General features: G+C 32.8%; 1 protein-coding gene across 3 annotated transcripts in view; it reads left to right on the plus strand.

The window, feature by feature from the left end:
• HECW2 (HECT, C2 and WW domain containing E3 ubiquitin protein ligase 2) overlaps window positions 1–27,978 on the plus strand; it is a 369,280-nt gene that overhangs the window by 197,003 nt on the left and 144,299 nt on the right. For all 3 annotated transcript variants that reach the window (XM_031960290.1, XM_031960289.1, XM_031960291.1), the window contains 2 exons: window positions 8,744–8,838; window positions 16,075–16,150. In XM_031960290.1, the coding sequence (XP_031816150.1) occupies window positions 8,744–8,838; window positions 16,075–16,150 (171 nt within the window). The remainder of the gene's footprint in view (window positions 1–8,743; window positions 8,839–16,074; window positions 16,151–27,978) is intronic.

Genomic DNA, 27,978 nt, shown 5'->3' on the forward strand with positions numbered 1-27,978 from the left:
GAAAAGAGCTCATATTTTCTAGCCCACACCTAATATGGATTTCTTTTACAATACACCCAACAGATGTATCTAGGGATTGATTTAAAATCATGAGACAAGCTAACTGCCTTCTAAGTTTGTCTTTATATTAAGCCTAAATTTCCTTCTTTTAACTTTTAGCTATCTCCTTCCTATCTATTGATATACTACATGTCTTAATGGAACAAAAGATCACCCTAATTTTAACTGCCATATCACAGTGTCGATTCATAATTCTTTTTAGTTTTATTTTTCCATTGATTTGGATACATAACAAAGAGTCAAACACACATCCTTGGGGTACTCCACTAGAGCCCTTCTTCCAAGATGACTTTAATAACTTCTCTTTACATTGAGCAATTCAATCAGTTTTCAGTTCACCCCATACCATTTTCATCTAGCCTACATCTATATATTTTTTACACAAGAATAGTATGAAAAATTTGGTCAATTATTTTGATAAAATCTCCTTGAAGCAAATAAAGATGGCATAGGAGATGAAACTTAAAAGAAAACTTAAAACCAGCTGTTATGCCATCCCCACAAAAAACAACAAAGAATTCCTTTAAAATTCTCCTTTAAAGCTTCACAGGACCTACTCTGTTTTTAATTTTTATTTATTTGCATTTTAATTTATGACATATAATAAGAATCCCTATGACATAGTATAATAAATATGATTGTACATGAAACTGCAAATTTATTATGTATAACTTACTATTTATTTTAATATATAATAAAATTATCATGTAATTTTTCCCTCCTTCCCCCCATACCCTAGAGATGGCTACCATTAGACAAAAGTTTATACATATGTAAAATCATTCTAAACATACTTCTATTTATCACTTCTTTCTCTAAACGCAGATGTTTTTCTTCATCTTTTTTAGTTAATGTAGTTAACATGACCTATTCTTGATGAAACAATGCTAGCTTTTTATGACTCACCTCTTTCATATTTTAGTAAACTTTCCCTTCAATAATCTGTTTTAGCATTTTGCTAGTAATTAAAGAGAAACCAAGAGAAGTTTCAGATTCCATTTTCTTCTTTCTGGGAAAAATGACAACTTTGCCCATTGGTTCTAAAGTGTCTATCCCATTATGTAGTGAACATAATGAGTCTGTTAGGAAGGGACAATATTTTGGTTCCTCCTGACGGGGCACGTCTTCCTGGGGTTATCTCTCCTTCTCTATTCGGGAAAATTTTGTTTTCAAAGTTTCTCAAACTTTCCATTAGCCCAGAGTGCAATGGTTAAAAAGGAGGGGACGATTAAAAGAAGGATAGTTTTCCTGAGAAGAGAAAGGGCATCCCTTTCCCTGGAATTCCCCTTCCAGAGATTCTGGGACCTTGAAGAATGAGATACCCTATTAACAGGGAGGTGCATTGCCATACCTAGGAATTCTCAGCTACTTTTCATCATGTCTTGCACCTGTTGAGGGGCTGAAACATTTTAAGCATTTCAAGCCAGGATATGGAGTCAGTGCCTGTGCCTTATTGGGGATGCTTCTGTGTTAGCTATTCTACAGACTTTAATTTACCTTGAAGCTTTGCTTAAACTTTTCCCAAGAGAAGGTGAGGGGAAAACTACTTGGCTGAAAGAATGCTGGATTGGGAGTAAGAAGTGAGTTCCAGTATCCACTATTAGAGTAAAACTAGTAAAAAGAGGGGGTTGGATTAGTTGAGTGCTAAGGTCCCTTCTAGCTCTAATAGTTTATGAATATATAATATCTGAGCTCCATTGGATTCTAATTCAATTTCAATATAGTTAAACTTGCTAAAATCTCTCTAGGGCCTCAGTCCCCTCAACCTCCACTCTCACAGAGTCAAGGAGTTGGGATAAATCTCTAAGAAGTTCTTTGTTGGTTTTTTTGTTTTGTTTTGTTTTTTGGTGTGGATGGCATGACAGCTGAATTTAAACTTTTTTTTTAAGTTTCGTCTCCTTTACCAACTTCAAGGATTTACTTCAAGGATTACGAATATATTGTATTTGTAATCCTTGAAGTAAATCCTTGAAGTTGGTAAAGATAAAAAAAATACAATATATTCCCCAGTTATCAAGTTTCTTGAATGCCAGAAGAAATAACCTAGTTTATGAGATTAACGTAAATAGAAGTGTTATGTATCATTGTCCTTATAAAACAAGTTCTGTGAACCTTAAAAAAAATCTTGATAACTATTTCAAAATATTTGGTTTCTTTTGTAATCCTATATGTGGGATTTTATACATTAAAAACATTTAACTAAGAAGAGGGGGGTCTATAGATTTCATCACATGGTCCGCCAAAGTCAATCATACGCAGAAAAGTTAAGGCACTTTTGTCTTTATGAGCAATTTTATGGAAACCTAAGTTTTCTCTCTCAGGGATAGTGTCAGCCCCCATCCTCCAAGTGAGGATGCCTGTTTTGGTGCTTACTCTAAGAGGGTTTGTAGAACCTTGTGCTTAGTGTGAAAATTCCTAGTTATGATTCTTTCTGAAGTTCTTGGTTCTATTGGCCACAGGGATAAAATAATTCCAGTTTATTTTTCTAAAATTCATAATCTTAATGCATTCTGAATGCTATAGTATTAGTAGTAGCAGTAGCAGAAGAAGAAATAACTCCAATGGGAATGTTATTGCTGCTGCTGTTCTACTTTGTGTGACTCTGTATGACCTACCAGGGCCTACAATTGTTGAAGTTTTCTTGGAAAAGATAATATAGTGGTTTGATATTTCCTCTCTAGTGGATTAAGGTATAGATTAAGTGAAATTCTTAGGGTCATACAACTTTTCTTCTTTTTTTTTGTTAAAGAGACATTTTCTCTGATAGCCTCGAGAGCAGAGAGATATTAGTTCAGCTCCTTTATCTTTTTTTTTAATAAGATGGAAACTGGATTTTCCTTTTGGGATGAATAACATTCACTTTAGTCTAGCAAGATTTTTGTATTGAAAAAACAAACACAAATGTCCATGTAGTCTGAATACACACAAAATTCTGGTTGTGTGGTGCTCTAATTTTAAAAAAAGACTTTATGTCCTTGAGTATTTATTATTGTAAATTCACTAATTATATCTTTTAAGGGATGAAGAAAACCAAATTGCTAGTATCAAAAATAAAAAGCATGAATTTACTATCAATGAAGAAAAAATATGAAAAATTGTTAGGAGTTATTTTATCCAGTTATATTTCAATAAATTTGACAGTCTAAAAGAAATAGACGAATATCTATAAAAATGTAAATTATCCACATTAACAGAAGAAATAAAAAACTTAACCTGATCTTAGAAAGAAAATTGAACAAGACATAAATGAACTTCCAAAACTATTCCTAGGATGAGATGAATTCATAGGTAAATTTTACCAACATTTAAAGAATAATTAATCCTAAGACTACATAAACTATTTGGAAAAATAAGTGAAGAAGGAGTCATCAAATTCCTTCTATGACATAAATGTTGTACTTATACCCAAACCAGGAAGAACCAAAACAAAGTAAATTATAGAGCAATTTCCCTAAGGAATATTGATCCAAAAATTTTTAAACAAAAAATATTGATGAAGAAATTATAGCAATATATCAAAAGGACATTATGTCCTTATTTATGAATCATATGGAATAGATAGCAAGAATCCATGGTTGGGTCAATATTAGTAAAACTATCAGCATAATTGATAATATAATAACAAACCCAACAGAAATCATATGCTGTTCTCAATAGATGCAGAAAAATTTTTCAGCAAAATATAATATCTATTTCTATTAAAGACACTAGAGAGCATAGGAATAAATGGAATTTAAATCAAAATGGTAAGCAATCTTTATCTAAAACCATCAGCAAATATTATCTATAATGGGAAGCCTTCCCAGTACAATGCGGGATGAAAAAAGAATGCCCATTATCATTTCTGTTATTTAATATTGTACTAGAAATGTTAGCTATAGAAATAAGAGAAGAAAAATTTAAAAAATTAGAATAGGCAATGAGGAAACAACATTGTCATTCTTTGCAGATGATATGATACAGGTGATGTAAACTTAGAAAATCCTAGAGAATCAACTAAAAAATAACTTGAAGTTATTCACACATTTATCAAAATTGCAGGTTAGAAACAGATCCACATAAATCATCAGCATTTTTCTATATTACCAAAAAAGACTTAGCAACAAGAGATAGAGAAATTCCACTTAAAATAACTGTAGACAATATAATATAACTGTCAAGACAAACCCAGAAACTATATAAACGCAATTATTTTTGCACTAACAATTTTGCTCAAATAAGATCATATCTAAACTATTGGGAAAATATTAATCATAGGTAGACTTAGCCAATATAGTAAAAATGATAATGCTATCTAAATTAGTTTGCTCAAACTATAAAAAATCATTTTATAGAATTAGGAAAAATAATAATTCATCTGGAAAAATTAAAGCTCTAGGCTATCAGGAGATTCAATGAAAAGAAAATGTAAAAGATAGTCTAGTCATATCAGACCTCAGATTGTTCTATAAAGTAGTAATTATCAAAACAATCTTGTACTGGTTAAGAGAGTGGTAGATAACTAGAATAGATTAAGTACAAACTGCATTATAATAAATGCCCATAGTAATCTAATCTATGATAAATCTAAAAGCCAAGTTTTTCAAACAAAAACTCATTATTTGACAAAAACTGCTGGGAAAACTGAAAAAATGGTATGGTAGAAACTAAATGTGGATCAACATCTCATCTGAGTACCAAGATAAAGTAAAAATTTGTATATGGGTGATATCAAAAGAAAATTAAGAGAGCTTGGAATGGTTTATCTTTTAAATTTATGGATACAGGAAGAATTTAGGACCAAAGAAACTGTAGAGGACACTATAAGATAATTTTGATTATTCAAAATTAAAAAGGTTTTACACAAATAAAACGAACACAACAGACATTATAAGAAAAGCATAAAATTGAGAACAATATTTGTAACAAATATCACTGACAAAGACCTCATTTCTCAAATATAAAGAGAACTGCATCAAATTTATAAAAATACAAGTCGTTCTCCAATTGATAAATGGTAAAAGGATATGAATAGGCCGTTATCAGAGGAAGAAATCAAAGCTGTCTGTAGTTATATGAAAAAATGCTCTAAATCACTCTTGATCAGAGAACATAAATAATAAATAGATAAATAAATAAAACAACTCTCAGGTACAACCTCACACTTATCAAAGTGGCTAAAATGACAAAAAAGAAAAATGTTGGATAATGAAGGAGATGTGGGAAAACTGGAACATTTGTGCACTGTTGGTAGACTTGTGAACTGATCCAAGAATTCTGGAGAGCAATTTGGAACAATGTCCAAAGGGCTCTAAAATTGTGCATAGACTTTTTTGAACCAGCAATACCACACTATATCCCAAAGACATCCAAAAAAGGGGGAAAAACCTATTTGTACAAAGATATTTATAGAATCTCTTTTTGTGGTGGATAAGAATTGGAAATCCAAGGGGATTCCAATCCAAGGGGAAATCAGTTGGGGATTGGCTGAACAAGCTAAGGTATATGACTATAATGGAATCTTATTGTACTGTAAGAAATTACAAACAGGATGATTTCAGATGTTCACAAGTGAACAGAACCAGGAGAATATTCTACACAATAACAGCAATATTATTCATTGAAGAATTATAAATGACTTAGCTCTTCTCAGCAATACAGTGTTCCAAGACAACCCCAAAGACTAGTGATGAATTATACTATCCCTCTCCAGAAAAAGAACTGATGGTGACTGAACATAGACCAAAGCATGCTGTTTTTCACCTTTTCCCTCTTATTTGAATCTTCTTGTACAAAATTACTAATACGGAAATATTTTGAATAATTGCACATGTATAGCCCATATTTGCTTATCATCTCAGGGAGGATGAAGAAAAGTAAGAAGGGAGAAAGACATAGAATTTGGAATTCAAAAATTTAAACAAAAATGTTATATTTTTTAAATAAAGAAAAAATTGTTTAATGTCCTTAAAGACCAACTTATGAGCATCTATGTTGAACATTGGATAGACTATTGGGCCTAAAGTCAAGAAGACTCATCTTCCTAAGTTCAAGTCTGGCTTCAAACACTAGCTTTGTGACCCTGGGCACGTCACTTAATCCTGCTTGCCTCAGTTTCTTCACGTGTTAAATGAGCTGGAGAAAGAAATAGCAAACCACTCCAGTATCTTTGCTAAGGAAACCCCAAAGGATTCATGAAGAGTTAGATGACTGAAATGATTAAATAACATAAAAAGGCCAAATTATATGAAAAAAGCTCTTCTTCTATTGATTAACCAGAATAAAGTTATTCTACATTGATCATCTGTTAATTAATTAAACCCTTTAAGAACTATTAATTCTTTTAAAAAAACATTTTAAATGATTAATAGTATATCATTTACACAGTCTTACTGGAGCACTTAATAATTGCTTTTCCAATATAAGTTTCAGGTTTAAATGGTTTTTTCAGCATTATACAATGAAAGAGTATTGGTTTTGGAATGAGAGGACCCATCTACATTTAAATCTTAATTCAGACATACTTGTGGTATTTGGGAAAAATTGATTAAACAATCCCCTGAAGTTTGGTTGAGAAAGCGTGTCCCTGATGACAATAAATTCTTGTCTTCCTTCTCTCTAACCCCATTTACTTTCCTTTAAGAAGCTTCCCTATGGAAAATGACATCTTGGCAAAAGAGCACATTAGTAGTTCTAAAGCAATTGTCCCAAGAGAAATTCTTATGACAGAAGGAATTACCTTTGATATACTCTCTATTTATGCCCTTTGATCTATTTCAGATTATAAATACTTTTCCAGAAAAGCAATAACCATTTGTATTTATTAAATCATTTTTCTTAGAGGAAACCTTAATTTTTGGAGGTTAATAGGCATCCAAACCAATATTGATCTATTAAAGTTTCCTAATAAAAGGGTAAAGTTGCAGGGTTTCAGACACAACATTTTAAATGAAATAGATGCTTGGAAACATGTTTTGTAAGCACTGACCTACTGAAAGCTTATTTATCTATTTAATCTGTGATGAAGAGAATTTGTTAAATATTAAATCCTTTAAAAAAGATAGCTTAATTTTTGAATCAAATTTGCTTTTAAGTAACTTTAGATAAGAGTATATGGTAATAGCAAACATAATATAGTTGTAATTCTGCCATAAATATACTAAAATAGAATATAAGAATTTGTTGAAAGTTTTAAGTTAAAGTCATAATTTAGCATGGTAAAGCCCCATTTTTCCTTCTTTTAAAAATACTAAGAATAGCTTTTTATTTTTCACAGTACATGCAAAGATAGTTTTCAATATTCACCCTTGCAAAACCTTGTGTTCCAAGTTTCTCTCTCTTTTTTTCCCCTCCTTACATCTCTCATAGGTAGCAAGTAGTGCAATATAAATTAAATATATGCAATTCTTCTAAGTATATTTCCATATATATTATGCTGCACAAGATCAAAAGGGGGAAAATGAGAAAAAAAAACCCAAGCAAACAAACAAACAAATAATAACAAAGGTGAAAATACTATGGTGTGATTCACATTCAATCTCTATAATCCTCTTTCTGGATGCAGATGCAGATGCAAATGAGGATGCAGATGTGGATGGCTCTTTCCATCACAGGTGTATTGGAATTGAGTCACTTCATTGTTGAAAGCAGTCAAGTGCATCATAGTTGATCATCATATAGTTTTAAAACCCCATTTTAAGGGTTATGTTGATTTCAAAATTAGCTTGCTACAAAGTGATTTTCATGAAAAATAGACATTGACATTTATCTAAAGAAATTTACTGAAATAAATATCCAACTTCACAATGAGAGAAAAATCACTAAATCTGTTTGCTTTAAAACAGTTTGAAAATCTCACAAAAATCTTAGTAAGCATAATTAAAACCTGTTTTGCTATGTTTTCATTTAATAAAACTGCCATTTCTATAAAGTGGGCTTTTAGTGATAGCTGGGAAATGTGCCTGGGTTAAAACATATATATATATATATATATATATATATATATATATATATATATATATGTGTGTATGGTATGTATGTTATGTATGCATATATGTATTATGTATCCTGGATTTTGAATAGTTTAGATTAGATATAATTATAATTCTAGACTAGAAAGAACCTCAGAGGCCATCTAGACCAACCTCATCATTTTAGAAGGTGAGAAAATTGAGACCTGGGAAAGTTAAATAATTTGTCCAAGATCCAATAATTGGTTTTAAGGCAAAACTTAAATTCAGGTCTCTGACTCTAGAGCTTATATTCTTTTCACAAATCTTTTCATTTTTACAGATTAGGAAACTGAGACCTAGAGAGAAAATGTACTTTTGGTCTAATTATATTATAAACTCCTTGAAGGAAAGGGTGCAGTAACCATTTCCCCCCTTCCCAAATCCTTACCAACTAGTACAGTGAACCACACACAATAAGTTTCAGTAAGGGTTGTCTGAGTTTAAATTGAATACATCTTTTTCTGTACAACATGGGTATGAAGCATTCTTATTAGACTTTCAGAGAAGTTGTTGAGATATAAAAGGAAACAGGAAGCAGAACAATTTGTTGCTATCTGATTTGGCTTTTAGAAATGAAATAGTCTAACTGAGTGGGACTATTGGAGCCCCAGTTTGGCTTCACATCCATATTTAATTTGAAAGTTATTTGATGCTACGATAGTGATTGATTGCATTCTTGTTTTGTTTTACAGCGGAAATAAAAATATGTTTTAAATACTACCATGGCATTAGTGGAGCCTTGAGAGCTACTACCCCATGTATTACTGTGAAAAATCCTGCTGTGATGGTAAGTCCAATTTGCTTATCCTATGATTAATATGCCTGGCCAATCATCATGACCATTGCCATATTTTTGGTGTTCAACAGAATAGAAAATGTGCTTATGACACGAAGCTTCTCCACTTTAAAAGCACAAAAAGCCATAAGCTTTGTCCCAATTAATCAAGAAAAGAAATTTTAGAACTTTTAAAAAGGAAGGGGAGATGGAGAGAGAAATGAAAGCGATTCTTGTCATTTCAAAAGAGTTCTTAGTTTTATAAAGTGATTAACTGTAGGATGTCTTTAAATGGAAGTCCTCCAGTGAATTTAAGTATCATATTACATACTACTAAGTGCTTTTTCAGTTAAGGAAATCAGAGTGGTTTATGCTACTGTTAATTAAGGTAGAGAACAGAAAAGGTACTTCTAACATTATAATATCAGTTAATGGCAAAATGTGTTTCTCTTACAAAACATGATATTTACACGCAACTTTTCAGTATACCTATTGAATAAAATGAAGTTCATCTTTTGTTGTATAAAGTTTTAAACAAATCTAAATATTATAAAAGAGTGAAAGATATTGATTCTCCTACATAAGGATCTTGATAATCCTGTGTGAATTTTTTAGACTATTTGTGGAGCAGTATTTGTGTATTAATTGGTGTATCCTCAAGGGATCAAACTGTCTCAATGCAAGTTAAAAATTTTTCTTCATACTTGAAGATATCTCTTGAAAATTGGCTGAAAGGACCAGCCCTAATGCACACTATGTAAACATGCTTCCCACCTTAACAGTTTTACAATGCCCAAAGGATTATAGATTTGGAACTGGAAGAGAACTTGGGCCCCTTATTTTATATTAAGAAATCAAATAACAGAAAAATTAAGTGACTTGCCCTAAATCACACATCTAATAAATTATCTGAATGAGGTTTTTCTGACTCTAAATCCAATTTTCTGCTGAGAGAGAGAGAATGATAGTATGTGTGTATGAAGTATTGTTTCTTTTATAAAGTTTTTGTGAAATGTCTCTATATATCTTTTTTTTAATAAAAACTTTCATTTTTGGTATTTTATCTCCCTCTCTTTTTAAATTCAGAAGTTCACAACAAAGAAATGAGAAAAAGGCTTCTTGTTCTTATATACTGTCTAGTCTAGAAGGGAAATTTTTTTCCAGTTTTATTGACTGTAGAAACCATCATAAGACATTTCTGTCACTTGATGGACAAGGATTAAAGGTGTTGCCTATTTGGCTTATTACATAGATGCCCTCTGGTGATGGTTCTGAAGAGGTCATCCTCAGTTTCTTCCTCACTTTAGAAACTGACTGATGCATTAGAGTCTGAGCAAAGAGGAAAAAAATTCAGAGTAACAAGAAAGAAGTTGAGGATTGTATCTTTTCCCCAGAATCTTTGACCTTCCTGTCTTGATAACACTTGGGCTCTTTACTAGGTTCTAGCGGGGCTTAGAGCAAACTTTCTTCTCCCTTAGTCTTTTATCTAATTCTTTGAAGAAATGGTTATACAATCCTGAAGAGAAAGCATTGGGGCAGGTAAATTGCCAAAAGTTGGATAATCAATCCAAACTTTCAGCTAAACACTCATAAAAAAGTCGATAGTTGGACAATAGCCAGAAAAAATAAGAGGAGAGAAAGTGCAGTTTATTCCAAAGAACAGCTCAGGAGACTTGGATTCTATTTCTCGCTTTCCTCCTGACTAGCTGAATGACTGAAAATCTTTTTGACCTCTATGAGGGTCAATTTCTTATCTGCAAAAAGAGAACAGATTAGATGACTTTGAGGGTTTTTTTTTTTAGCTCTAATATTCTATGACAATAAGAATAGGATTCAATAATCATTGAACTGCATAATAAATTCCTGAATGGATGGTTAGTTAGAAGTTAATATTCCTTGTACTTCCTATTTTCTTAGAAGTTTTGAGATTTTTTTTTTAGTTTTCATTCTTTCTCTCTACATTTTTATAGAGCTTTGGAAACTATTAGGAAAATATCCAGGTATGTGTACCCTGTGCCAATCTTGATTATTTTCATACACTTTCACATTTAAAAACTATCAGTAAGGACTGACATAATTTGACTTTGGAATATTAAAAAGTGAGTGTATTTGAGAACCTTGAGCTTAAGCAGCGTGCCTTCTGTGACAATTTTCTTTGAAGAATGAATTACTTGAAATCATTTATTAAGTATTATGAGCTAAGCACTGAAGATATAAATATAAAAAGGAAAGCAATCCCTGACCTCAAGGAATTTATATTCTAGTAGGAGGAGATAAAATGATAGCTGGAATTGATGATTACTTGGGTGGCAGCTAAGTGATGCAGTAGACAAAGTGACAGGTTTACAGTCAAGAAGACAATTTCCTGAATTCAAACATGGCTTCAGATTCACCTAGCTGTGTGACCCTGGGCAAGTCACTTAACCCTGCTTGCCTCAATTTCTTCATTTGTAAAATGAGCTGGAGAAGGAAATGGCAGACCATCCCTGTATCTTTGCCAAGAAAATCCCCAAAAATCCCAGAGTCAGATATGACTGAAGGAACTCACACATACACACATACACACACACATCACTTGAACACTTACAAAGTGCTTTATATATGTGATCTCATTTGATCCTCCCAATGACCCTTTCTTTAAAAGGGAGGAGATTTTATTCTTGTTTTACAGCCTAGGAAACCGAGGCTGAGAGCAGTCAAGTACCTTGCCCAGAATTACAATGCTAGGAAGTTTGTGTTATTTGCACTCAGCTCTTCTTAAATATGAGACTATCACTTTTTCAACTATATAACAAATAATTATATTGTCACATAAGATAGTGGTGGCCAGGAGGGATTTTTTTTGATTTAGGAAATTACAGGAATGGGAGTAGTGAAGTACTATAAGGGAAGCATATTGACTCTATAGTTTCTAGTAACAATGTCAATATTTATTTGATTAAGGTTTTAGACTTGGAAAGGAAAGGGAAATCTATAGGAGAATGGCAAAAGTTATAAAGGCAGTGACAAGGCAACTCACTGTGGAAAATTGTGGGGAATAAAATGAAAGATGGTGGGAGCTAAAGATACAGTTTTCCACATGGAACAATACCCATTTCAGCCAAGCATGCCCTAGAGCATTAAGTACCAGTGAATTTTTAAAAAATGTAACTTTCTATGGAAAATATAAATTTATTTTTCTAGAATGAATAATTGGGCAGCTAGATGGCACAGTGGATAGAGCACCAGCCCTGAAGTCAGGATGACCTAAGTTCAAATCTGGCCTCAGACACTTAACACTTCCTAGCTGTGTGATGCTGAGCAAGTCACTTAACCCCAATTGCCTCAGCAAAAAAAAAAAAAAAATGGGAAGCTTAATTTGAAAATCTCTCTAGCACATCTGAATACTTATTTACACATGACAGACATCATATAAAATGCTCAAAAGGACTCTTGTTTTGCTTGTTTTTAGTTAGCTTTGCTAAATAGTAGAAAGAATTTTAAGATATTGCTAACTATGAAAAAAAGCATCACATTAGCAAACATTCTGACATAACCTTTATCCTGGTTAATACTAAAAATAAACACAATCAAATATTAGGGCAATTCAGAAAAGCAAAACCAAAAAAACCTCCTGAAATTGCCTGATAGTTTCCAAACCTAATTAGAATGTTTATAGCCTTGCTTTTCTTTGTCTAAAGTATCCAAATGTCACTAAAGATTTTCCTACCCTAAAGAAAAGCATTGAATTGGTTCTATTGATTTTGCATTAAGATCACCCTGTCACAATCTATGGATAACTTCGAGCTAATTTATCTGCTTCGTGCATGTGATGAAGGCCAGTTAGAATCAAAATGTAGAACATTTCAGATCAAAGATCAGATAATGAATTTGGGTGGTTAAGGTGTTCTGATTAAGGTTATAAAGAGCATTCTCTCTCCTTTCTTCTCACTCTTGTCCCCTCCCTTCTTCCTCTTTCTCTCTCCCTTTCTACTTCTCTTTTGCTTCTGCCTGTCTCTGTCTAATTCATAGGATCATAGAACTGGAAATGTCTTTAAAAAGTCATAGATCCTGTCATCTTACAAAGAAGGAAACTGAGACTGATGTTATTTAAAAGATTTAAAATGTGGCCAGTCATTCCTGTCTTCATCCCCCAAGTCCCAAAGATCCAAGAGAACTTTAGGAAAGGGGGAGGGAGAGAAGGTAGGAAATTTTTAGGTTCTATTTCTTTCCTCCTATATGAGTGTCTAGGGACCTCCATAAGCAAAACGTATATGTAACAGTGCTGTGAGGAATCTGTAATATGTATATTGAATATGTGGTTATGGATCCTGATCAGCTGTCTCTAAATATTTGGGGGTCACATAGATATAAGAAAGCTTCATCCTTGCACAGCTCAAGTGGTACAACTATTACTACCCAGCTGGAGCTCAACAATGGATTGAGAAGAAATGATTGAGAGAGCTGTTGAGCCATCAGCAGATAAACACAACAGGGAAGGAAATGAGCAGCAATGTTAACAGTATTGGTTTCCTCTCTCTCATATCCGTTTTGGGGTGTGCCGGAGCCAAAAGAAACCTCTGACATTCCTGTCACTGATGTCTTTACATCACTGTAATTCATCCATCAGAGCACTCAATGATGCAGACATTTCAGATGCACAGAGCAGGATCTGATTAATTCCTCCATCACTGTAACTTATTTGTTTCTCTACTTGGTTGACGTGTTCTCCTGGAATAAATCTATAGATTGAGTTTATGCAAACAAAAGGCAAATTTCCCTAAACATTGTGTACAGATGTCACTTCCCACTGATGTCCATCTCTTCAAGTTGAAAATGATCTTTCATAATTTTTCCTGCTGGAGAGTAAAGCTGAGCCATGAATTTTGCAAGTGTTGCTTCTCAGTAGCACTGGGTAGAATGATTGGTCAAGTCTGGAGATTGTCATTAGAGGATATTTCATAGAATCACAAAATCTGAAGGGACCACAAAGGGCAACTTATCCAACCTGTACCTGAACAGGAGTCCTCTCAACAATGTTAGCTATTACCTTGAAGACTTCTAGTAAAGGGTAACCCACTATTTCCTGAGGAAGCATTCCTTCTCTCTTTGGGATAACTGTCATTCTTGAGAAGTGTTTTTTTACCCTAAGATTAACCCTATTCCTATCCGTGTTTTATTTGTTGTATGCCAGAAAATTGAAGCAAATTAAGGGTAAAAATGTCTTCAATTAGTTGGAGAATGTTGATGCGATTGCCACCCATGAGGACAAGGGCCTGTGAGAGTATGGCACAAGAGAGACTAAGGAAAGAACTAAAAAAGAAGACTTGGAAAGAGATTATACTAGATGTCTTACTGTATGAAAAATTCTGTTAGATTGAAGGTAATATCAGACTTGAACCAACTGACTCCAGAGGACCCAAGGGCCATCAAGAACTAGAATCAATAGGGAAAAATTGAAGAAAAGAAAATTTAAGCTTTATGTAAGGAAAAGGATACTCTGACAAGCTATCCAGAAGCAGAAAGAGCCATTTGCAGAAATATTCTTCTTTTCAAACCAAAAAATGGATATAACCCTATATTAAAGAAAAGATTTGTGTGAAGTGAGAGTTCTGAGGAACTGACTCTGCACTCCAAGAACCTAATCTGTATGCTATCTCAATCAATAAACATTTATTAAGTGCAAGTAAGTGCCAGGCACTATGCTAAGTGCAGAGGATACAAAAAGAAGCAAAAAAGAATCCCTGACTTCAAGGATCTTACGATCTACTGTCTAGAGAGGCAAGATGATAGAATTGAAAGAGTACTGGTCTTGGAGTTAGGAATATTTGGATTTGTATCAGACCTCTGACATAGTTAAGTTTAGCACTTAACCTTTTGTGAATTTCAGATTTCTCATCTATAAAATGGAGATAATAATAGTATGGCTTTTCTGAGGATCATATAAGATAATTAAGTGTAAAACACTATGTACACCTAAAAAACACAATATAAGTGTGAGATAAAATTATTAGAATCCCATTGCACTAAGTGAAATAATATATTTAAAATGCTTTGCAAAGCATAAGGTACTGTATAAAAGTCAGCTGCTATTATTGTTTTTACATGAAAATATTTTATAAGAAGTAAAGAGCAGATGGCCAAATGTAAATTAATATTAAAAGTAGGAACAGCCTGTTCAAGCTACTATTTTTAGAATTGTGACCAGAGGTTGATGGTAGATATTTAACAATCAGTTCTTGAGGAGGGAGGGTGAGGAGGAATTATACACAAAACACACTTTTAGGTTTAATCTGCATTCTGAACATTTTATCCATCATTCTCTTAAGTTTGGACAATCAACAAAATAATAAATCAAACCCTGATTTGTAGCCAATTTCCAAAGTGTAAATACTCATGATGAAAATTTAACAATCAGTTCTCAGAAGCCAGTCCAGTTGGCTCAAGTGTGAAAATCCTCCTACATTCATTGAATACTTTGGGAGGAATTGCCGCACAGAGTGGGTGCAGGGCAATATTTGTCAATGGTTAGCTTTTCCTATGAAGTCTATTTGGAGAAGTAAAATCACGTATTTATATGTATCAAAGATTTTTAGTGTATATCTTACAAAACAACTGAAAAACCAGGTGTTTGAAGAAACTAATTTGTGTTCATAAAATGGGTATATCTCTAACCTCTTATTCCAGAAGTATCCAATTATGTTGGAGGAAACTACACAATACAATGGATAGACCCTGGGCCTGGGATCAGAAAGCCCTGAATTCAAATCTGGCTTTAGTTCCTTCCTAGTGCTGTACTCTAAGCAAGTTACTTAACATTTATTTGTCTCATTTTCCTCTTCTATAAAACTGGGTTAATAATAGTTACCTACCTCCCGGGTTATTCGGAGGATCAAATGAGATAATAATTATAAAATACTAATCTCAGGACCTAGTAGTAAGCAGAACATACATATTACTCCTTCTCTTTCTCCTCCTATTATTATTATTATTATTATTATTATTATTGTTGTTGTTGTTATTAAGGATTAGGACCTCATCGTTGTCCATCCTTGAAAAGCTTAGAACTTTTGCTTTCTATTCTCTGAGACTGCCTTTGTGAACCTCTCCCTGCTTGTGAAAGATAAGAATTGTTATTTATCTAGTGTTTGCAAATCAGTGTTGATCATGCTCCCTATATAATTGATCCTTCAAAATAGGTTGGAAGTTAGAATTACTTCTGCTCTTAAGATATCATCTCTGAGGTATTTAATGATTTTTTTTCTTCAGATGGGGGCAGAAGGCATGGAAGGAGGTGCTTCAGGAAATCAACATTGTCGGAAATTAGTCAGTTTTACATTGTCTGGTAAGTGATTTTTATAGTCTTTTAAATTACTCATATGTTGTAAAGGAACAAATACATGTTCACACTCCTGCCTCCCTCCACATACTCTCAGAGTTCACATATTTTTAGATTTTCTAGTAGTATTTCTCAGTTATAAATTGATTATTTATAAAACTCAATAGTAATTTGACTACCACACATGTTAGCTATTATATAATAAGTTATTTCTTTAAACTTTTCATTTAAAAATTCAAATGTACAAAAAAAGTAGAATGTAGACTGTGACAATGTAATTGGAATTCTGTTACATGTTGAAAACAAGATATATTTATGCATTTATATTTAAGGAAGGAAAACAGATTGTGGGGGCACAAGGAAAAAATATTCTCTGATGGCATTGGGAGATTATATATAATAGATTGGAAAACAACTAAAATGTGATGTAATTAAGAAAGGTGCAATCAGTTGTATGTTTGTCATAGAATTTAGATAAATGTCCTGAATGGCAAAACAAGCAAATTCTCAGAAAAAACAGCTTTCTTTTTTTTCTTTTTTTTTTTTTTGACAGACATCTGTGAAATAAGAAATTTGTGCAAAATAAAGCCTAACAGATGTCTGTCACTATAAAACTCTCTGTTTTTGTGCTCATGGAGGTGTTGTGTTTCTAAGGCTTAAATCACATCCATTTGCTTTTCTTCCTAAGTGACAAGCTTGGTAAATAGTCATAGAATTTTTCAACTTTTCAAGTAAAAAAATAATGGATGAAATTAGCCAAAGGGAAAAAATTATATGTATGTGTGTATAAATGCATATCCATGTGTCTGTGTATGGGTAAATATTTTAATATTTTTGTGACTGGATTTCTCCATTACATCCCGGCTAGAAATATAGCCACTGAAGTCTTTGATCTCTCTGCTGACGTGATAGACCCCATTTTTGTGCCATGGGCTAGTTCAGCTTTCTTTAAGTAGCCTAGTGACCCTCTGCTCCCAGGGGTCTAATGTATTGGTGCCAGACTTAGGGCAGATACCTGAATCACTTTAATCTTACTGCAGATCAGAATTCCTGAGCTCAGGCAATCCACTAGCCTTAGGCATTCTAGTAACAAGGACTATGAATATTTATCACCAATCTTTGCCAATAGAATTATTAATATGTGGAGCAAAATTAGAGTTTTCAATGATAAGCATTTAATGAAAGCATTTAAGACCACCATTTTTAAATGACAGGGACCGTAGATGTGATGTTAGAAGAATTTTCAGTTTGAATCCCCTCCTCTGCAACCATTTCTAAGAATTAAGAAAATACTTTTCCCTCTGTAGGCTTTGATTTCTACATCTATGTTATGCAGTCCTCTGATAATCAGGGGGCTGCATTAATGATCTTTAAGGTATCTTCAAGATCTGAATCTCATTTTATTTCAGTTACTAATATGTGTGTCTGCTTAGGTCACATATACAGAAAATATATAGGAATTCATTGAAGATGCACAATCTTCATAATTCTTCTCTTTTTTTTTTACCTTCCCTGAATGTGAAATTATTTAACAAGAAAACCATTGTGTAACTTAGTTACTTTTGTGACTCCAAAGTTTCTTGGTCTTATTCACCTTAATTCTGGGAAACCCAGAATCATCCTATGGCCTTCTGATTCTAGAGGCCCTTAGGTTCCAGCAATATTGTTAAGGAACCCAAGGCCTGTACCTTTTTCCTCTGTCTATTATCCAGAAAGCAAGAAAAGTAGTGGTAACAGTTTCTCCTATGATATATTATTTTCCCCTCTTCTTTGACCTTCTCTTTTCACCCCAGTAGCCTTGAGGAAATTTTGAGAAATAAATTGCCTTTACATGTATTAACTTCTAATATAATTTAGACTGGGGATGTTTTGTCCAGATTTGGTTAGCCTGATTCTGCATTACATAGATCAAAATAATTTTAGCTAGCTTATCTTTTCTTCCTGGTTCTTTTAATTCCTCCCCATCATTTATGAAGTATTTTCATATTGCAAAGCACTTTCCTTTTATACTTCATAGTACTTTTTCCAGTTACATGTAAAGATAGTTTTTAATATTCATTTTTGTAAAATTTTGAGTTTAAAATTTTCCCTCCTTTCCTTCCCTCTTCTTCCCCAAGACAACAAGCACTCTAACATAGGTTATACATGTACAATCATGGTAAACATATTTTCAATTAGTCATGCTGTAAAAGAAGAATCAGAACCAAAGGGAAAAAACACAAGAAAGAAAAAAAAAGATGAAAATAGTTCTTTCTCTGGATGTGGATAGTATTTTCCCATATGTCATTTTGCATTGTTTTGGACTGTTGTATTTCTGAGAAGAGCTAAGTCTATCAAAATTGATCATCATACAATGTTGCTGCTACTGTGTATAGTTTTTTTGGCTCTGCTCACTTCCCTCAGCATCTTTTCATGTAAGTCTTTCCAGATTTTTCTGAAATCCACCTGCTCATCATTTCTTATAGCACAATAATATTCTATTACATTTATATATACCACAACTTGTTCAGTCATTCCCAAATTGACGGGTATCCCCCTAGTGTCCAAGTCTTTGCCGCCACAAATAGAGGAGCTATAAATATTTTTGTACATGTGAGTCCTTTTCCCTTTTATATTATCTCTTTAGAATACAGACCTAATAGTTGTATTGCTGAATCAAGGGGTATGCACAGTTTTATAGTCCCTTTGGAATAGCTTCAAATTGATCTCCAGAATGCTTGGATCAGTTCATAATTCTACCAACAGTTCATTAGTTTTATAATTTTTCACATCCTCTACAGTATTTGTCATTTTATTTTTCCATCATACTAGCCAATAAATGTGAAGTGGTACCTCAGAGTTGTTTTAATTTGCATTTCTCTAACCAGTAGTGACTCAGAGCGTTTTTTTTATATGGAGAGTTTTAATTTCTTCATCTGAAAACTCCCTGTTCATATCCTCTGACCATTTCTCAATCAGGGAATGACTTGTAGACTTATAAATTTGACTCAGTTCTCTATATATTTGAAAAATGAAGTCTTTATCAAAAACATTAGATGTAAAAATTGTTTCTCAGATTTCTGCTTTCCTTTTAATCTTGGTTGCATTGGTTTACATTTTTAATTAATTAATTAAATTAATTTAAAATAATTAACTTTTTAATTTAATGTAATCAAAATTATCCCTCTTTCATAATGTTTTCTATGTCTTTTTGGCCATAAATCTTCTCTTCTCCACATATCTGACAAGTAAAACTGTTCTTTGCTCTCCTATGTGTCTCTTTCCTTGCTTATGGCCTCACACTTTATGTCTAAATCATGTACCCATTTCAATCTTATATTGGTATAGGGTGTGAGATTTTCATCCGTTCCTATTTTTTGATATACTATTTTCCAGTTTTTCCAGCAATTTTTGTTGTGTGGTGAATTCTTACCCCAGAAACTGGAGCTTTTGAGTTTATCAAACATTAGATTACTATAGTCATTTGCTACTGTGTTTTGTATACCTAACCTATTCTATTCTACTGATTCACATACTTACTTTTCAGCCAGTACCTAGATTGGCCACTTTATAATATAATTTTATATCTGGTACAGCTTTGTCACCTTCCTTTGCATTTTTTCATTAATTCCCTTGATATTTTTGACTTTTTGTTCTTCCAGATGAATTTTGTTATTATTTTTTTCTAGTTCCATAAAATAATTTTTGTCAGTTGTATTGGTGTGACATTGAATAACTAAATTAACATAGATAGAATTGTTATTTTTATTATATTAGCTTCACCTACCTATGAGTACTTTGATATTTTTCCTGTTTATAAATTTTCAATCCTTCTAGCTTATACCTATTATATATAATGCTTGCTGGTAGTTTTAGATAGATACTGCTTATTATTTTAAGGGAAACTCTATTTCCTATGCTCTGTAGTGTTTTTAATAGAAATGGATGCTGTATTTTGTCAAAACTTCTTTCTGCATCTATTGAGATGACCATATGATTTCTGTTAATTTTGTTATTGATATGGTCCATTATGCTGATAGTTTTCCTAATATTGCTCCAGCCATTAATTCCTGCTACAAATCCCTCTACCTAATAGTGTATTATTCTTGTGACAAACTGCTGTGATCTTTTTTCTAATACTTCATTTAACATTTTTGCATCAATATTTCTTAGGGAAAAGTTTTGGTTCTTTCTGCTTTGTCATATTTGTGTCATAGGAGGAATTTAGTAGGACTCCTTCTTCACCTATTTTTCTAGATAGTTTATATTGTATTGGAATTAATTGTTCTCGAAATGTTTGGATTTCAAGTGTAAATTAATCTGGCTTTCGAGATTTTTTAGGGAGTTCATTGATGGCTTGTTCAATTTCTTTTTCTAAATGAGGTTATTTAAATATTTAATTTCCTCCTCTGTATATTTTTGTAAATATTCATCTCCACAGATTTCTTGGCATACAGTTGGGAGAAAAATGCTCCTAATTGTTGCTTTAATTTTCTCTTCCTTACTGGTGAATTCAGCCTTTTCATTTTTGATAGAGAAATTTGGTTTTCTTCTTTTTTGAAAAAATCAAATTGACCAAAGGTTTATCAATTTTGTTTTTTAAATAAAACCAGCTCTTAATTTTATTTTTAATTCAATCATTTTCTTATTTTAGTTTAATTAATCTCTCTTGATTTTCAGAATTTTTGATTTGTGTTTTAATTGGGGCTTTAATTTTTAATTGTTTCTCTAGCATTTTTAAGTTGCATTTCCAATTATCTATCTCTTCTTTTTCTATTTTATTCATGTGAATATTTAGAGATGAAAAAACTTTCTCCTGAGAATAGTTTTAACTGCATCCCATAAGTTTTGATATATTGTCTCATTACTGTCATTTTCTTTGATGAAATTATTTATTGTTACTATGATTTGTTGTTTAACCCACTCATTCTTTAGTATTAGATTATTTTGTTTACATTATTTTTTAAATTTCTACCTTTCCATAAGCCCTTTATTACATGCAATTTTTATTGCATTACTATTTGAAAAGGGTGAACTTAATATTTTTATGCCTTTCTGCATTTTATTATGATGTTTTTATACCCTAACACATGGTCAGTTTTTTTGGTGTAAATGTCATGTACTCCTGAGAAAAAGTATATTACTTTCTATCCTCATTCATTTTTTTCAGAAGTCTATAATATTTAACTTTTCTAAAATTCTATTCACCTCCTTAAGTTTTTTTGTTTCTTTTGTGGTTAGATTTATCTAGTTCTGAGATGGGTGATTGAGGTCCCCCACTAGTATAGCTTTGCTGTCTGTTTCTTCCTATAACTTACTAAATTTCTCCAAAAATTTGGGTGCTATCCTACTTGTATATATGGTTAGTATTGATATTACTTCATTGTTAATAGTGCCTTTTTTAGTAATATGTAGTTTCCCTTTATGAGCAAAATTACAGACCACTTTTCACACAAATTAAGTCTGATCTAACCAATTGGAAAAATATTAAATGCTCTTGGATAGGGCGAGCAAATATAATAAAGATGAAAATATTACCTAAATTAATCTATTTATTTAGCGATATACCAATCAGAGTCCCAAAAAACTATTTTAAAGACCTAGAAAAAATAACAACAAAGTTCATATGGAAAAACAAAAGGTCAAGAATTTCAAGGGAATTAATGAAAAAAAATCAAATGAAAGTGGCTTAGCTGTACCAGATCTAAAATTATATTATAGAGCAGCAGTTACCAAAACTATTTGGTATTGGCTAAGGAATAGATTAGTTGATCAGTGGAATAGATTAGGTTCAAGGGATAAAACAGTCAACAAATATAGCAACCTAGTCTTTGACAAACCCAAAGACCCCAGCTTTTGGGATAAGAACTTACTGTTTGATAAAAATTGCTGGGAAAATTGGAAACTAATATGGCAGAAACTAGGCATTGATCCATACTTAACACCGTACACCAAGATAAGGTCAAAATGGGTTCATGACCTAGGCATAAAGAATGAAATTATTAATAAATTAGAGGAACATAGGATAGTTTACCTCTCAGACCTGTGGAAGGGGAAGGTCTTTATGACCAAAGCAGAACTAGAGATCATTACTGATCACAAAATAGAAAATTTCGATTATACCAAACTGAAAAGTTTTTGTACAAACAAAACTAATGCAGACAAGATTAGAAGGGAAGCAATAAACTGGGAAAATATTTTTACAGTCAAAGGTTCTGATAAAGGCCTCATTTCCAAAATATATAGAGAATTAACTCTAATTTATAAAAAATCAAGCCATTCTCCAATTGAAAAATGGTCAAAGGATATGAACAGACAATTCTCAGATGAAGAAATTGAAACTATTTCTAGTCATATGAAAAGATGCTCCAAGTCATTATTAATCAGAGAAATGCAAATTAAGACAACTCTAAGATACCACTACACACCTGTCAGATTGGCTAAGATGACAGGAAAAAATAATGATGATTGTTGGAGGGGATGTGGGAAAACTGGGACATTGATTCATTGTTGGTGGAGTTGTGAACGAATCCAACCATTTTGGAGAGTAGTTTGGAACTATGCTCAAAAAGTTATCAAACTGTGCATACCCTTTGATCCAGCAGTGTTACTACTGGGATTATATCCCAAAGAGATTATAAAGAAGGGAAAGGGACCTGTATGTGCACGAATGTTTGTGGCAGCCCTTTTTGTAGTGGCTAAAAACTGGAAACTGAATGGATGTCCATCAGTTGGAGAATGGCTGAATAAATTGTGGCATATGAATATTATGGAATATTACTGTTCTGTAAGAAATGACCAACAGGATGATTTCAGAAAGACCTGGAGAGACTTACACGAACTGATACCGCGTGAAATGAGCAGGACTAGGAGATCATTATATACTTCAACAACAATACTATATGATGACCAGTTCTGATGGACCAGGCCATCCTCAGCAACGAGATCAAATCATTTCTAATGGAGCAGTAATGAACTGAACCAGCTATGCCCAGAAAAAGAACTCTGGGAGATGACTAAAAACCATTACATTGAATTCCCAATCCCTATATTTATGCATACCTGCATTTTTGATTTCCTTCACAAGCTAATTGTACAATATTTCAGAGTCTGATTCTTTTTGTACAGCAAAATAATGTTTTGGTCATGTATACTTATTGTGTATCTAATTTATATTTTAATATATTTTAACATCTACTGGTCATCCTGCCATCAAGGGGAGGGAGGGGGGTAAGAGGTAAAAAATTGGAACAAGAGGTTTGGCAATTTTTAATGCTGTAAAGTTACCCATGCATATATCCTGTAAATAAAAGGCTATTAAATAAAAAAAGTAATATGTAGTTTCCATCTTTATCTCTTTTCATAAGATTTATCTTTCCTTTTGCTTTTTCTGAGATTGGGATTGCTATCCCTGCTTGTTTTTCTTAACTTCAGCTAAAGCAGGATATGTTCTGTTCCCGCCTTTTACTATTACTCAGCGTATATCTTTCTTCTTCAAATGTGTTTGTTGGAAAGAACATATTGCAGAATCCTGGTTTTTAATCCACTCTATTACCTACTTTTTTTTTTTTACAGGAAAGTTCATCCCATTGTCATTCACAGTATGAGTATGAACACTATATTTATATCATAGTGGAATTGTTTATTTCCCTTCATCCCGTTATACCTTCTACAAACAGTTTATTAATATACAAAGAAATTTGAGACCTAGTACTGATAAGTATATGTTACCCTATGCTGAAAGCCTGACAAATTACAGACTTTCATCAGATGATATAATTTTTTTTAGTTTTAAATTGTTGTTGGGTATTGCTGGCAGACCATAAAAACTGCCATTTTGACCAGGTCACTATTCTAACTCACATATTGGTTTCATGAATCTTAAAAAAGTGGATGCAAATGTAGAATTTTTATGTCAAAATTATTATTGACTCTCTCCTGGGGAATGACCATCTGGAACCTTAGGATTCTAGCCCATTTTACTAAAAATAGGAAATAAGGTCCAAAACACAAGTCAGTGTTTTTTCTCTTCTAATTAGCTTGTTTATGATATCTAGCATGGATTGAAAAACACTTCTAGAGTATCAGAAATGACTAGTACAAGGAGAATATGATGGAGAAACAACCTATAACCAAAAAGGATGTTATGAAAAAGAAAAAAGCAGCAAAATAACACAGCGGATTGTGTTGGACTTGGTGTGAAGAGCTCGGTTTAATTCTTGCTTCAACTACAAACGAATTGTATGACCCTTAACAAGTCACTTAACTCTCAGTCAGTTTTGGGATGCCAATAGCATCCACCTCACAGTTTTGTTGTGATGATCAAGTGAAATAACATACATAAAATGCTTTTCAAACCTTAAAGTGCTATATAAATGGTAGATATTGTCATTATCAATAATACTTTTTTAAAAGAATAAGATTTCATCAGAGAAATATATGAAAGGAAGAGAAAATGAATTGGTCATGTGATGAATACAACATATGATAGTTGGATGGTCAATATTTTCATAATTTTTCATAATTTTAGAAGAAAGATAGGAAGGCCTCTAGCATATTGGATTGACTCTTTTCACAAACTTATGGTAGGACATGGATGGGAATATCATCGAATAATTGAGTATTAATGGTTATGACTTCCATTATTGGAAATTATGTCTAAGCTACTGATTATGTAATACTTTTTGATTAAAACATCCAAAAGAATATTAAGTGGGAGCATTAGGTTGATTCTAGCAAAATGAAAATCATTTGAGTCTTATACCCAGGTTGGGAATCTTATTCAATAGTTCTGAAAAAGATCTAGGTGTGAAAAAACTGCAAGGTCAATATAAATCAGAAGTACAATGCTAATATGGTCTTGAGCTACATTGAAAAGAATTAACTTGTAAGAAATGACAAAAGAGATGGTTTCAGAAAAAGCCTGGCAAGACTTATATGAACAGATACAAAATTAATTGAGCAGAACTAGGAGATCATTGTATATATATATATATATATATATATATATATATATATATAGTAACAGAGTTATTGTAATGAAACTCAATTGTGAAAGATTAGCTACTCTGATCAAGATAATGATTCAAAACAAGTCTAATGGATTCATGAATGAAAAAATCCACTTCCTGAGAGAGAATCAGTGAGCTCTCAATAAAGATTAAAGTATACTTTTAAACTTTATTTTTTTCTGTGGAAAAGAAAATTGTGACATAACTAATATAGAAATATGTTTTACATAACTTCACATGTATTGTTGTTCAGTCATGGACTGTGAGCCATGGAGTCTTTGTGAGCCCATTTGGGGTTTTCTTGAGAGAAATACTAGAATAATTTCCCATTTACTTTTCCAATTCATTTTACAGATGAGGAAACTGAATCAAACAGAGTTAAATGACTTGCCCAGTGTCACACAGCTAGTAAGTGTCTAAGGACAGATTTGAACTCAGGAAGATGAGTTTTCCTGATTCTAAACCTCGCACTTTATCCATTGAATCATCTGGCTGCATTATCTCTCTATGCAGTTTCCTCCACTTTCAGACAGTTCTATATGATTAGGAAGTGTTTTGCATTTATAATCAATAGCAAATGACTTGCTTTTTCAAGTAGCAGAGCGGGATTGGTTGGAAGGAAAAGATATAAAACTCGAAACAAAGAATATTTAAAAAGAAAAGGAGAAACATGTAGCTTCCAAGAATAGGAAAGAAATTATTTCCCAATACTTGCCCCTTGCCAGATCTCATTTGGAATATTGTATTAAAGTATGGGCACCACATTTTAATTAAGGATATTTATAAGCTGGAGAGTGAGCAAAGGAAGACAATCAGGTGGTGAAGGACCATGAATCGATATCATAATGAGGTTCAGTTGAAAGAACCAGGAATGAATAGCTTAGAGAAAAAGTAGGGGGCCATCAAAGCAGTCTTCAAGATTTTAAAGAGTTGTCTTAAGAGAAGAGAAAATAGTCTTGTTATGTTTAATCTCAGAGAGCATAATCAAGAGAAGAAGGTAAAAGTGGCAGAGAAGCAAATTAAAGCTCAATTTCAGGAAAAAAATTTTCCTAACCATATAGAACTGTCAGAAAGTGGAAGAAACTGCATAGAGAAGTGATGTTTCCCCTCTTTGCAGTTCTTCAAATAGAGAATGGACAAGCACTTGATGACTAGGTTAGAATAGGGAATCTATAGTTAGCCTTTCCACATGACAACTTTCTACATTGCAGTCTTGATATATTGTAGACTGGCATAAGCAATTAAATGGGAATTTGGGGGGAATTTTGTGTATTGGCAGACAATACACAAAAGGTCAGCAGATGACACAGTCTATGACCAAATACATAACCCAAATTTTACAATGAAGTACTGTAAACACCCCATAAAAGAAAAAGGAAAACAATTCAAACATCTTTTCTGGTATGTAGGAAAAGCCAAAACATTCTCTGTGGATTTTTCAGATTGTGGTGGGGAAAGGGAGCATTGAGCCCCTAATTCCCACAATGTAAAAGGATAGCTGTATTTTTATATGAATTATAAATCATCAGATTTTAAACACTTTTAAGATGGGGACTGTCTTTTGTCTCTTTCTATGTATTAGCACCGTGCCTGAAAAATAGTAGGTGCCTAACAAATATTTATTGAATTAATTCAATAATTGGACTAGGTGGCCACTTAGATCCTTCCAACTTCAAAGTTTCTATTTTTATAATACACCAACTCACAAACTTGGATTGTTTGTAATATCCATAATTGGTTGCCTTGATTCAACTTTCTCTCCTTCTACTACATCCTAGGTCTAGCTGCCAAGGTAATCTTGCTAGAGCAAAGGTTTGATTAAATAATTCTGATCCTCCAAAAGCTCCAAGGGCTGTTATTTCTTGATAAAATGTAAACTTTTCTGTAGAACATTTAAAGAACTTTGGGAGCTGCTCCTAGAATACCTTTCCAAACTTATGCTGTCATTCCTTTTCAGAGACAGGTGACACAGGGATAGAATTCTGGGCCTGGAGTAAGGACTTGTGCTCAAAACTGGTCTTAGGCACTTAGCTCTGTGACAATGGGCAAATCACTTAATACCTGTCAGCCTCAGTTTCCTCTTCTGTAAAATAGGGATAATAATAGCACCTATCTTCCAAAGTTGTTGTAATGACAAAACAAGATATTTTTAATACATTAATGTGTTGCTTTGCACAAGTAGGCATTTCAAAGATACTTGTTTCCTGTCTTTCTTTTCAGATATTTTACAATGTGACCAAACTGTCTTCTTGTTCTTTATACAGCACATGCCATCTGCCATTTCCATGTCTTTTCACATGTTTGTCCCCTTCTTCTGTCTCTTAGAAACCCTAAAGCCTGCTGCATGAGGCCTTTTTTGATGCCCCCTCCAGTTATTATTGCACCTCCCCATTGCATTATTTTAACATTATATATATTTAATATGTACATAAATGTACATAGGTTGTTTCTCCCAGGTTAAGACAAGACTTGAATCCACGTCTTACTTACTTCAAAGCTAGTTAACTTTCTATTAGCCTTAGAATCAGGATAGTACACTTGTTTAATATAATTCAAAAACATACAGTGTTTCTATGGTCCAGAGATGCATATGTATACACATACAGCTAGCATATAGCAAGAAAGTCATTTCCTAATACAGGGCAGCAGTGTATGTAAAAAAAAATGTAAAAACAAAACAAAACAAAACAAAACAACAAATAAACCAACTTTATCTGAAAAGCCTCTCAAGCCAAGAATAAAACACTAAGGACAGGAAGGATCTTTGATCTGAAAAGGTATCCAAAGTAATAAAAGGCAGATAAAGAACCAGACAGACGCTTCAAAGGAACTACTATAATATCT

The sequence above is a fragment of the Sarcophilus harrisii genome, chromosome 3 (assembly GCF_902635505.1).
Source record: "Sarcophilus harrisii chromosome 3, mSarHar1.11, whole genome shotgun sequence".
In the NCBI taxonomy this organism is placed as follows: domain Eukaryota; kingdom Metazoa; phylum Chordata; class Mammalia; order Dasyuromorphia; family Dasyuridae; genus Sarcophilus; species Sarcophilus harrisii.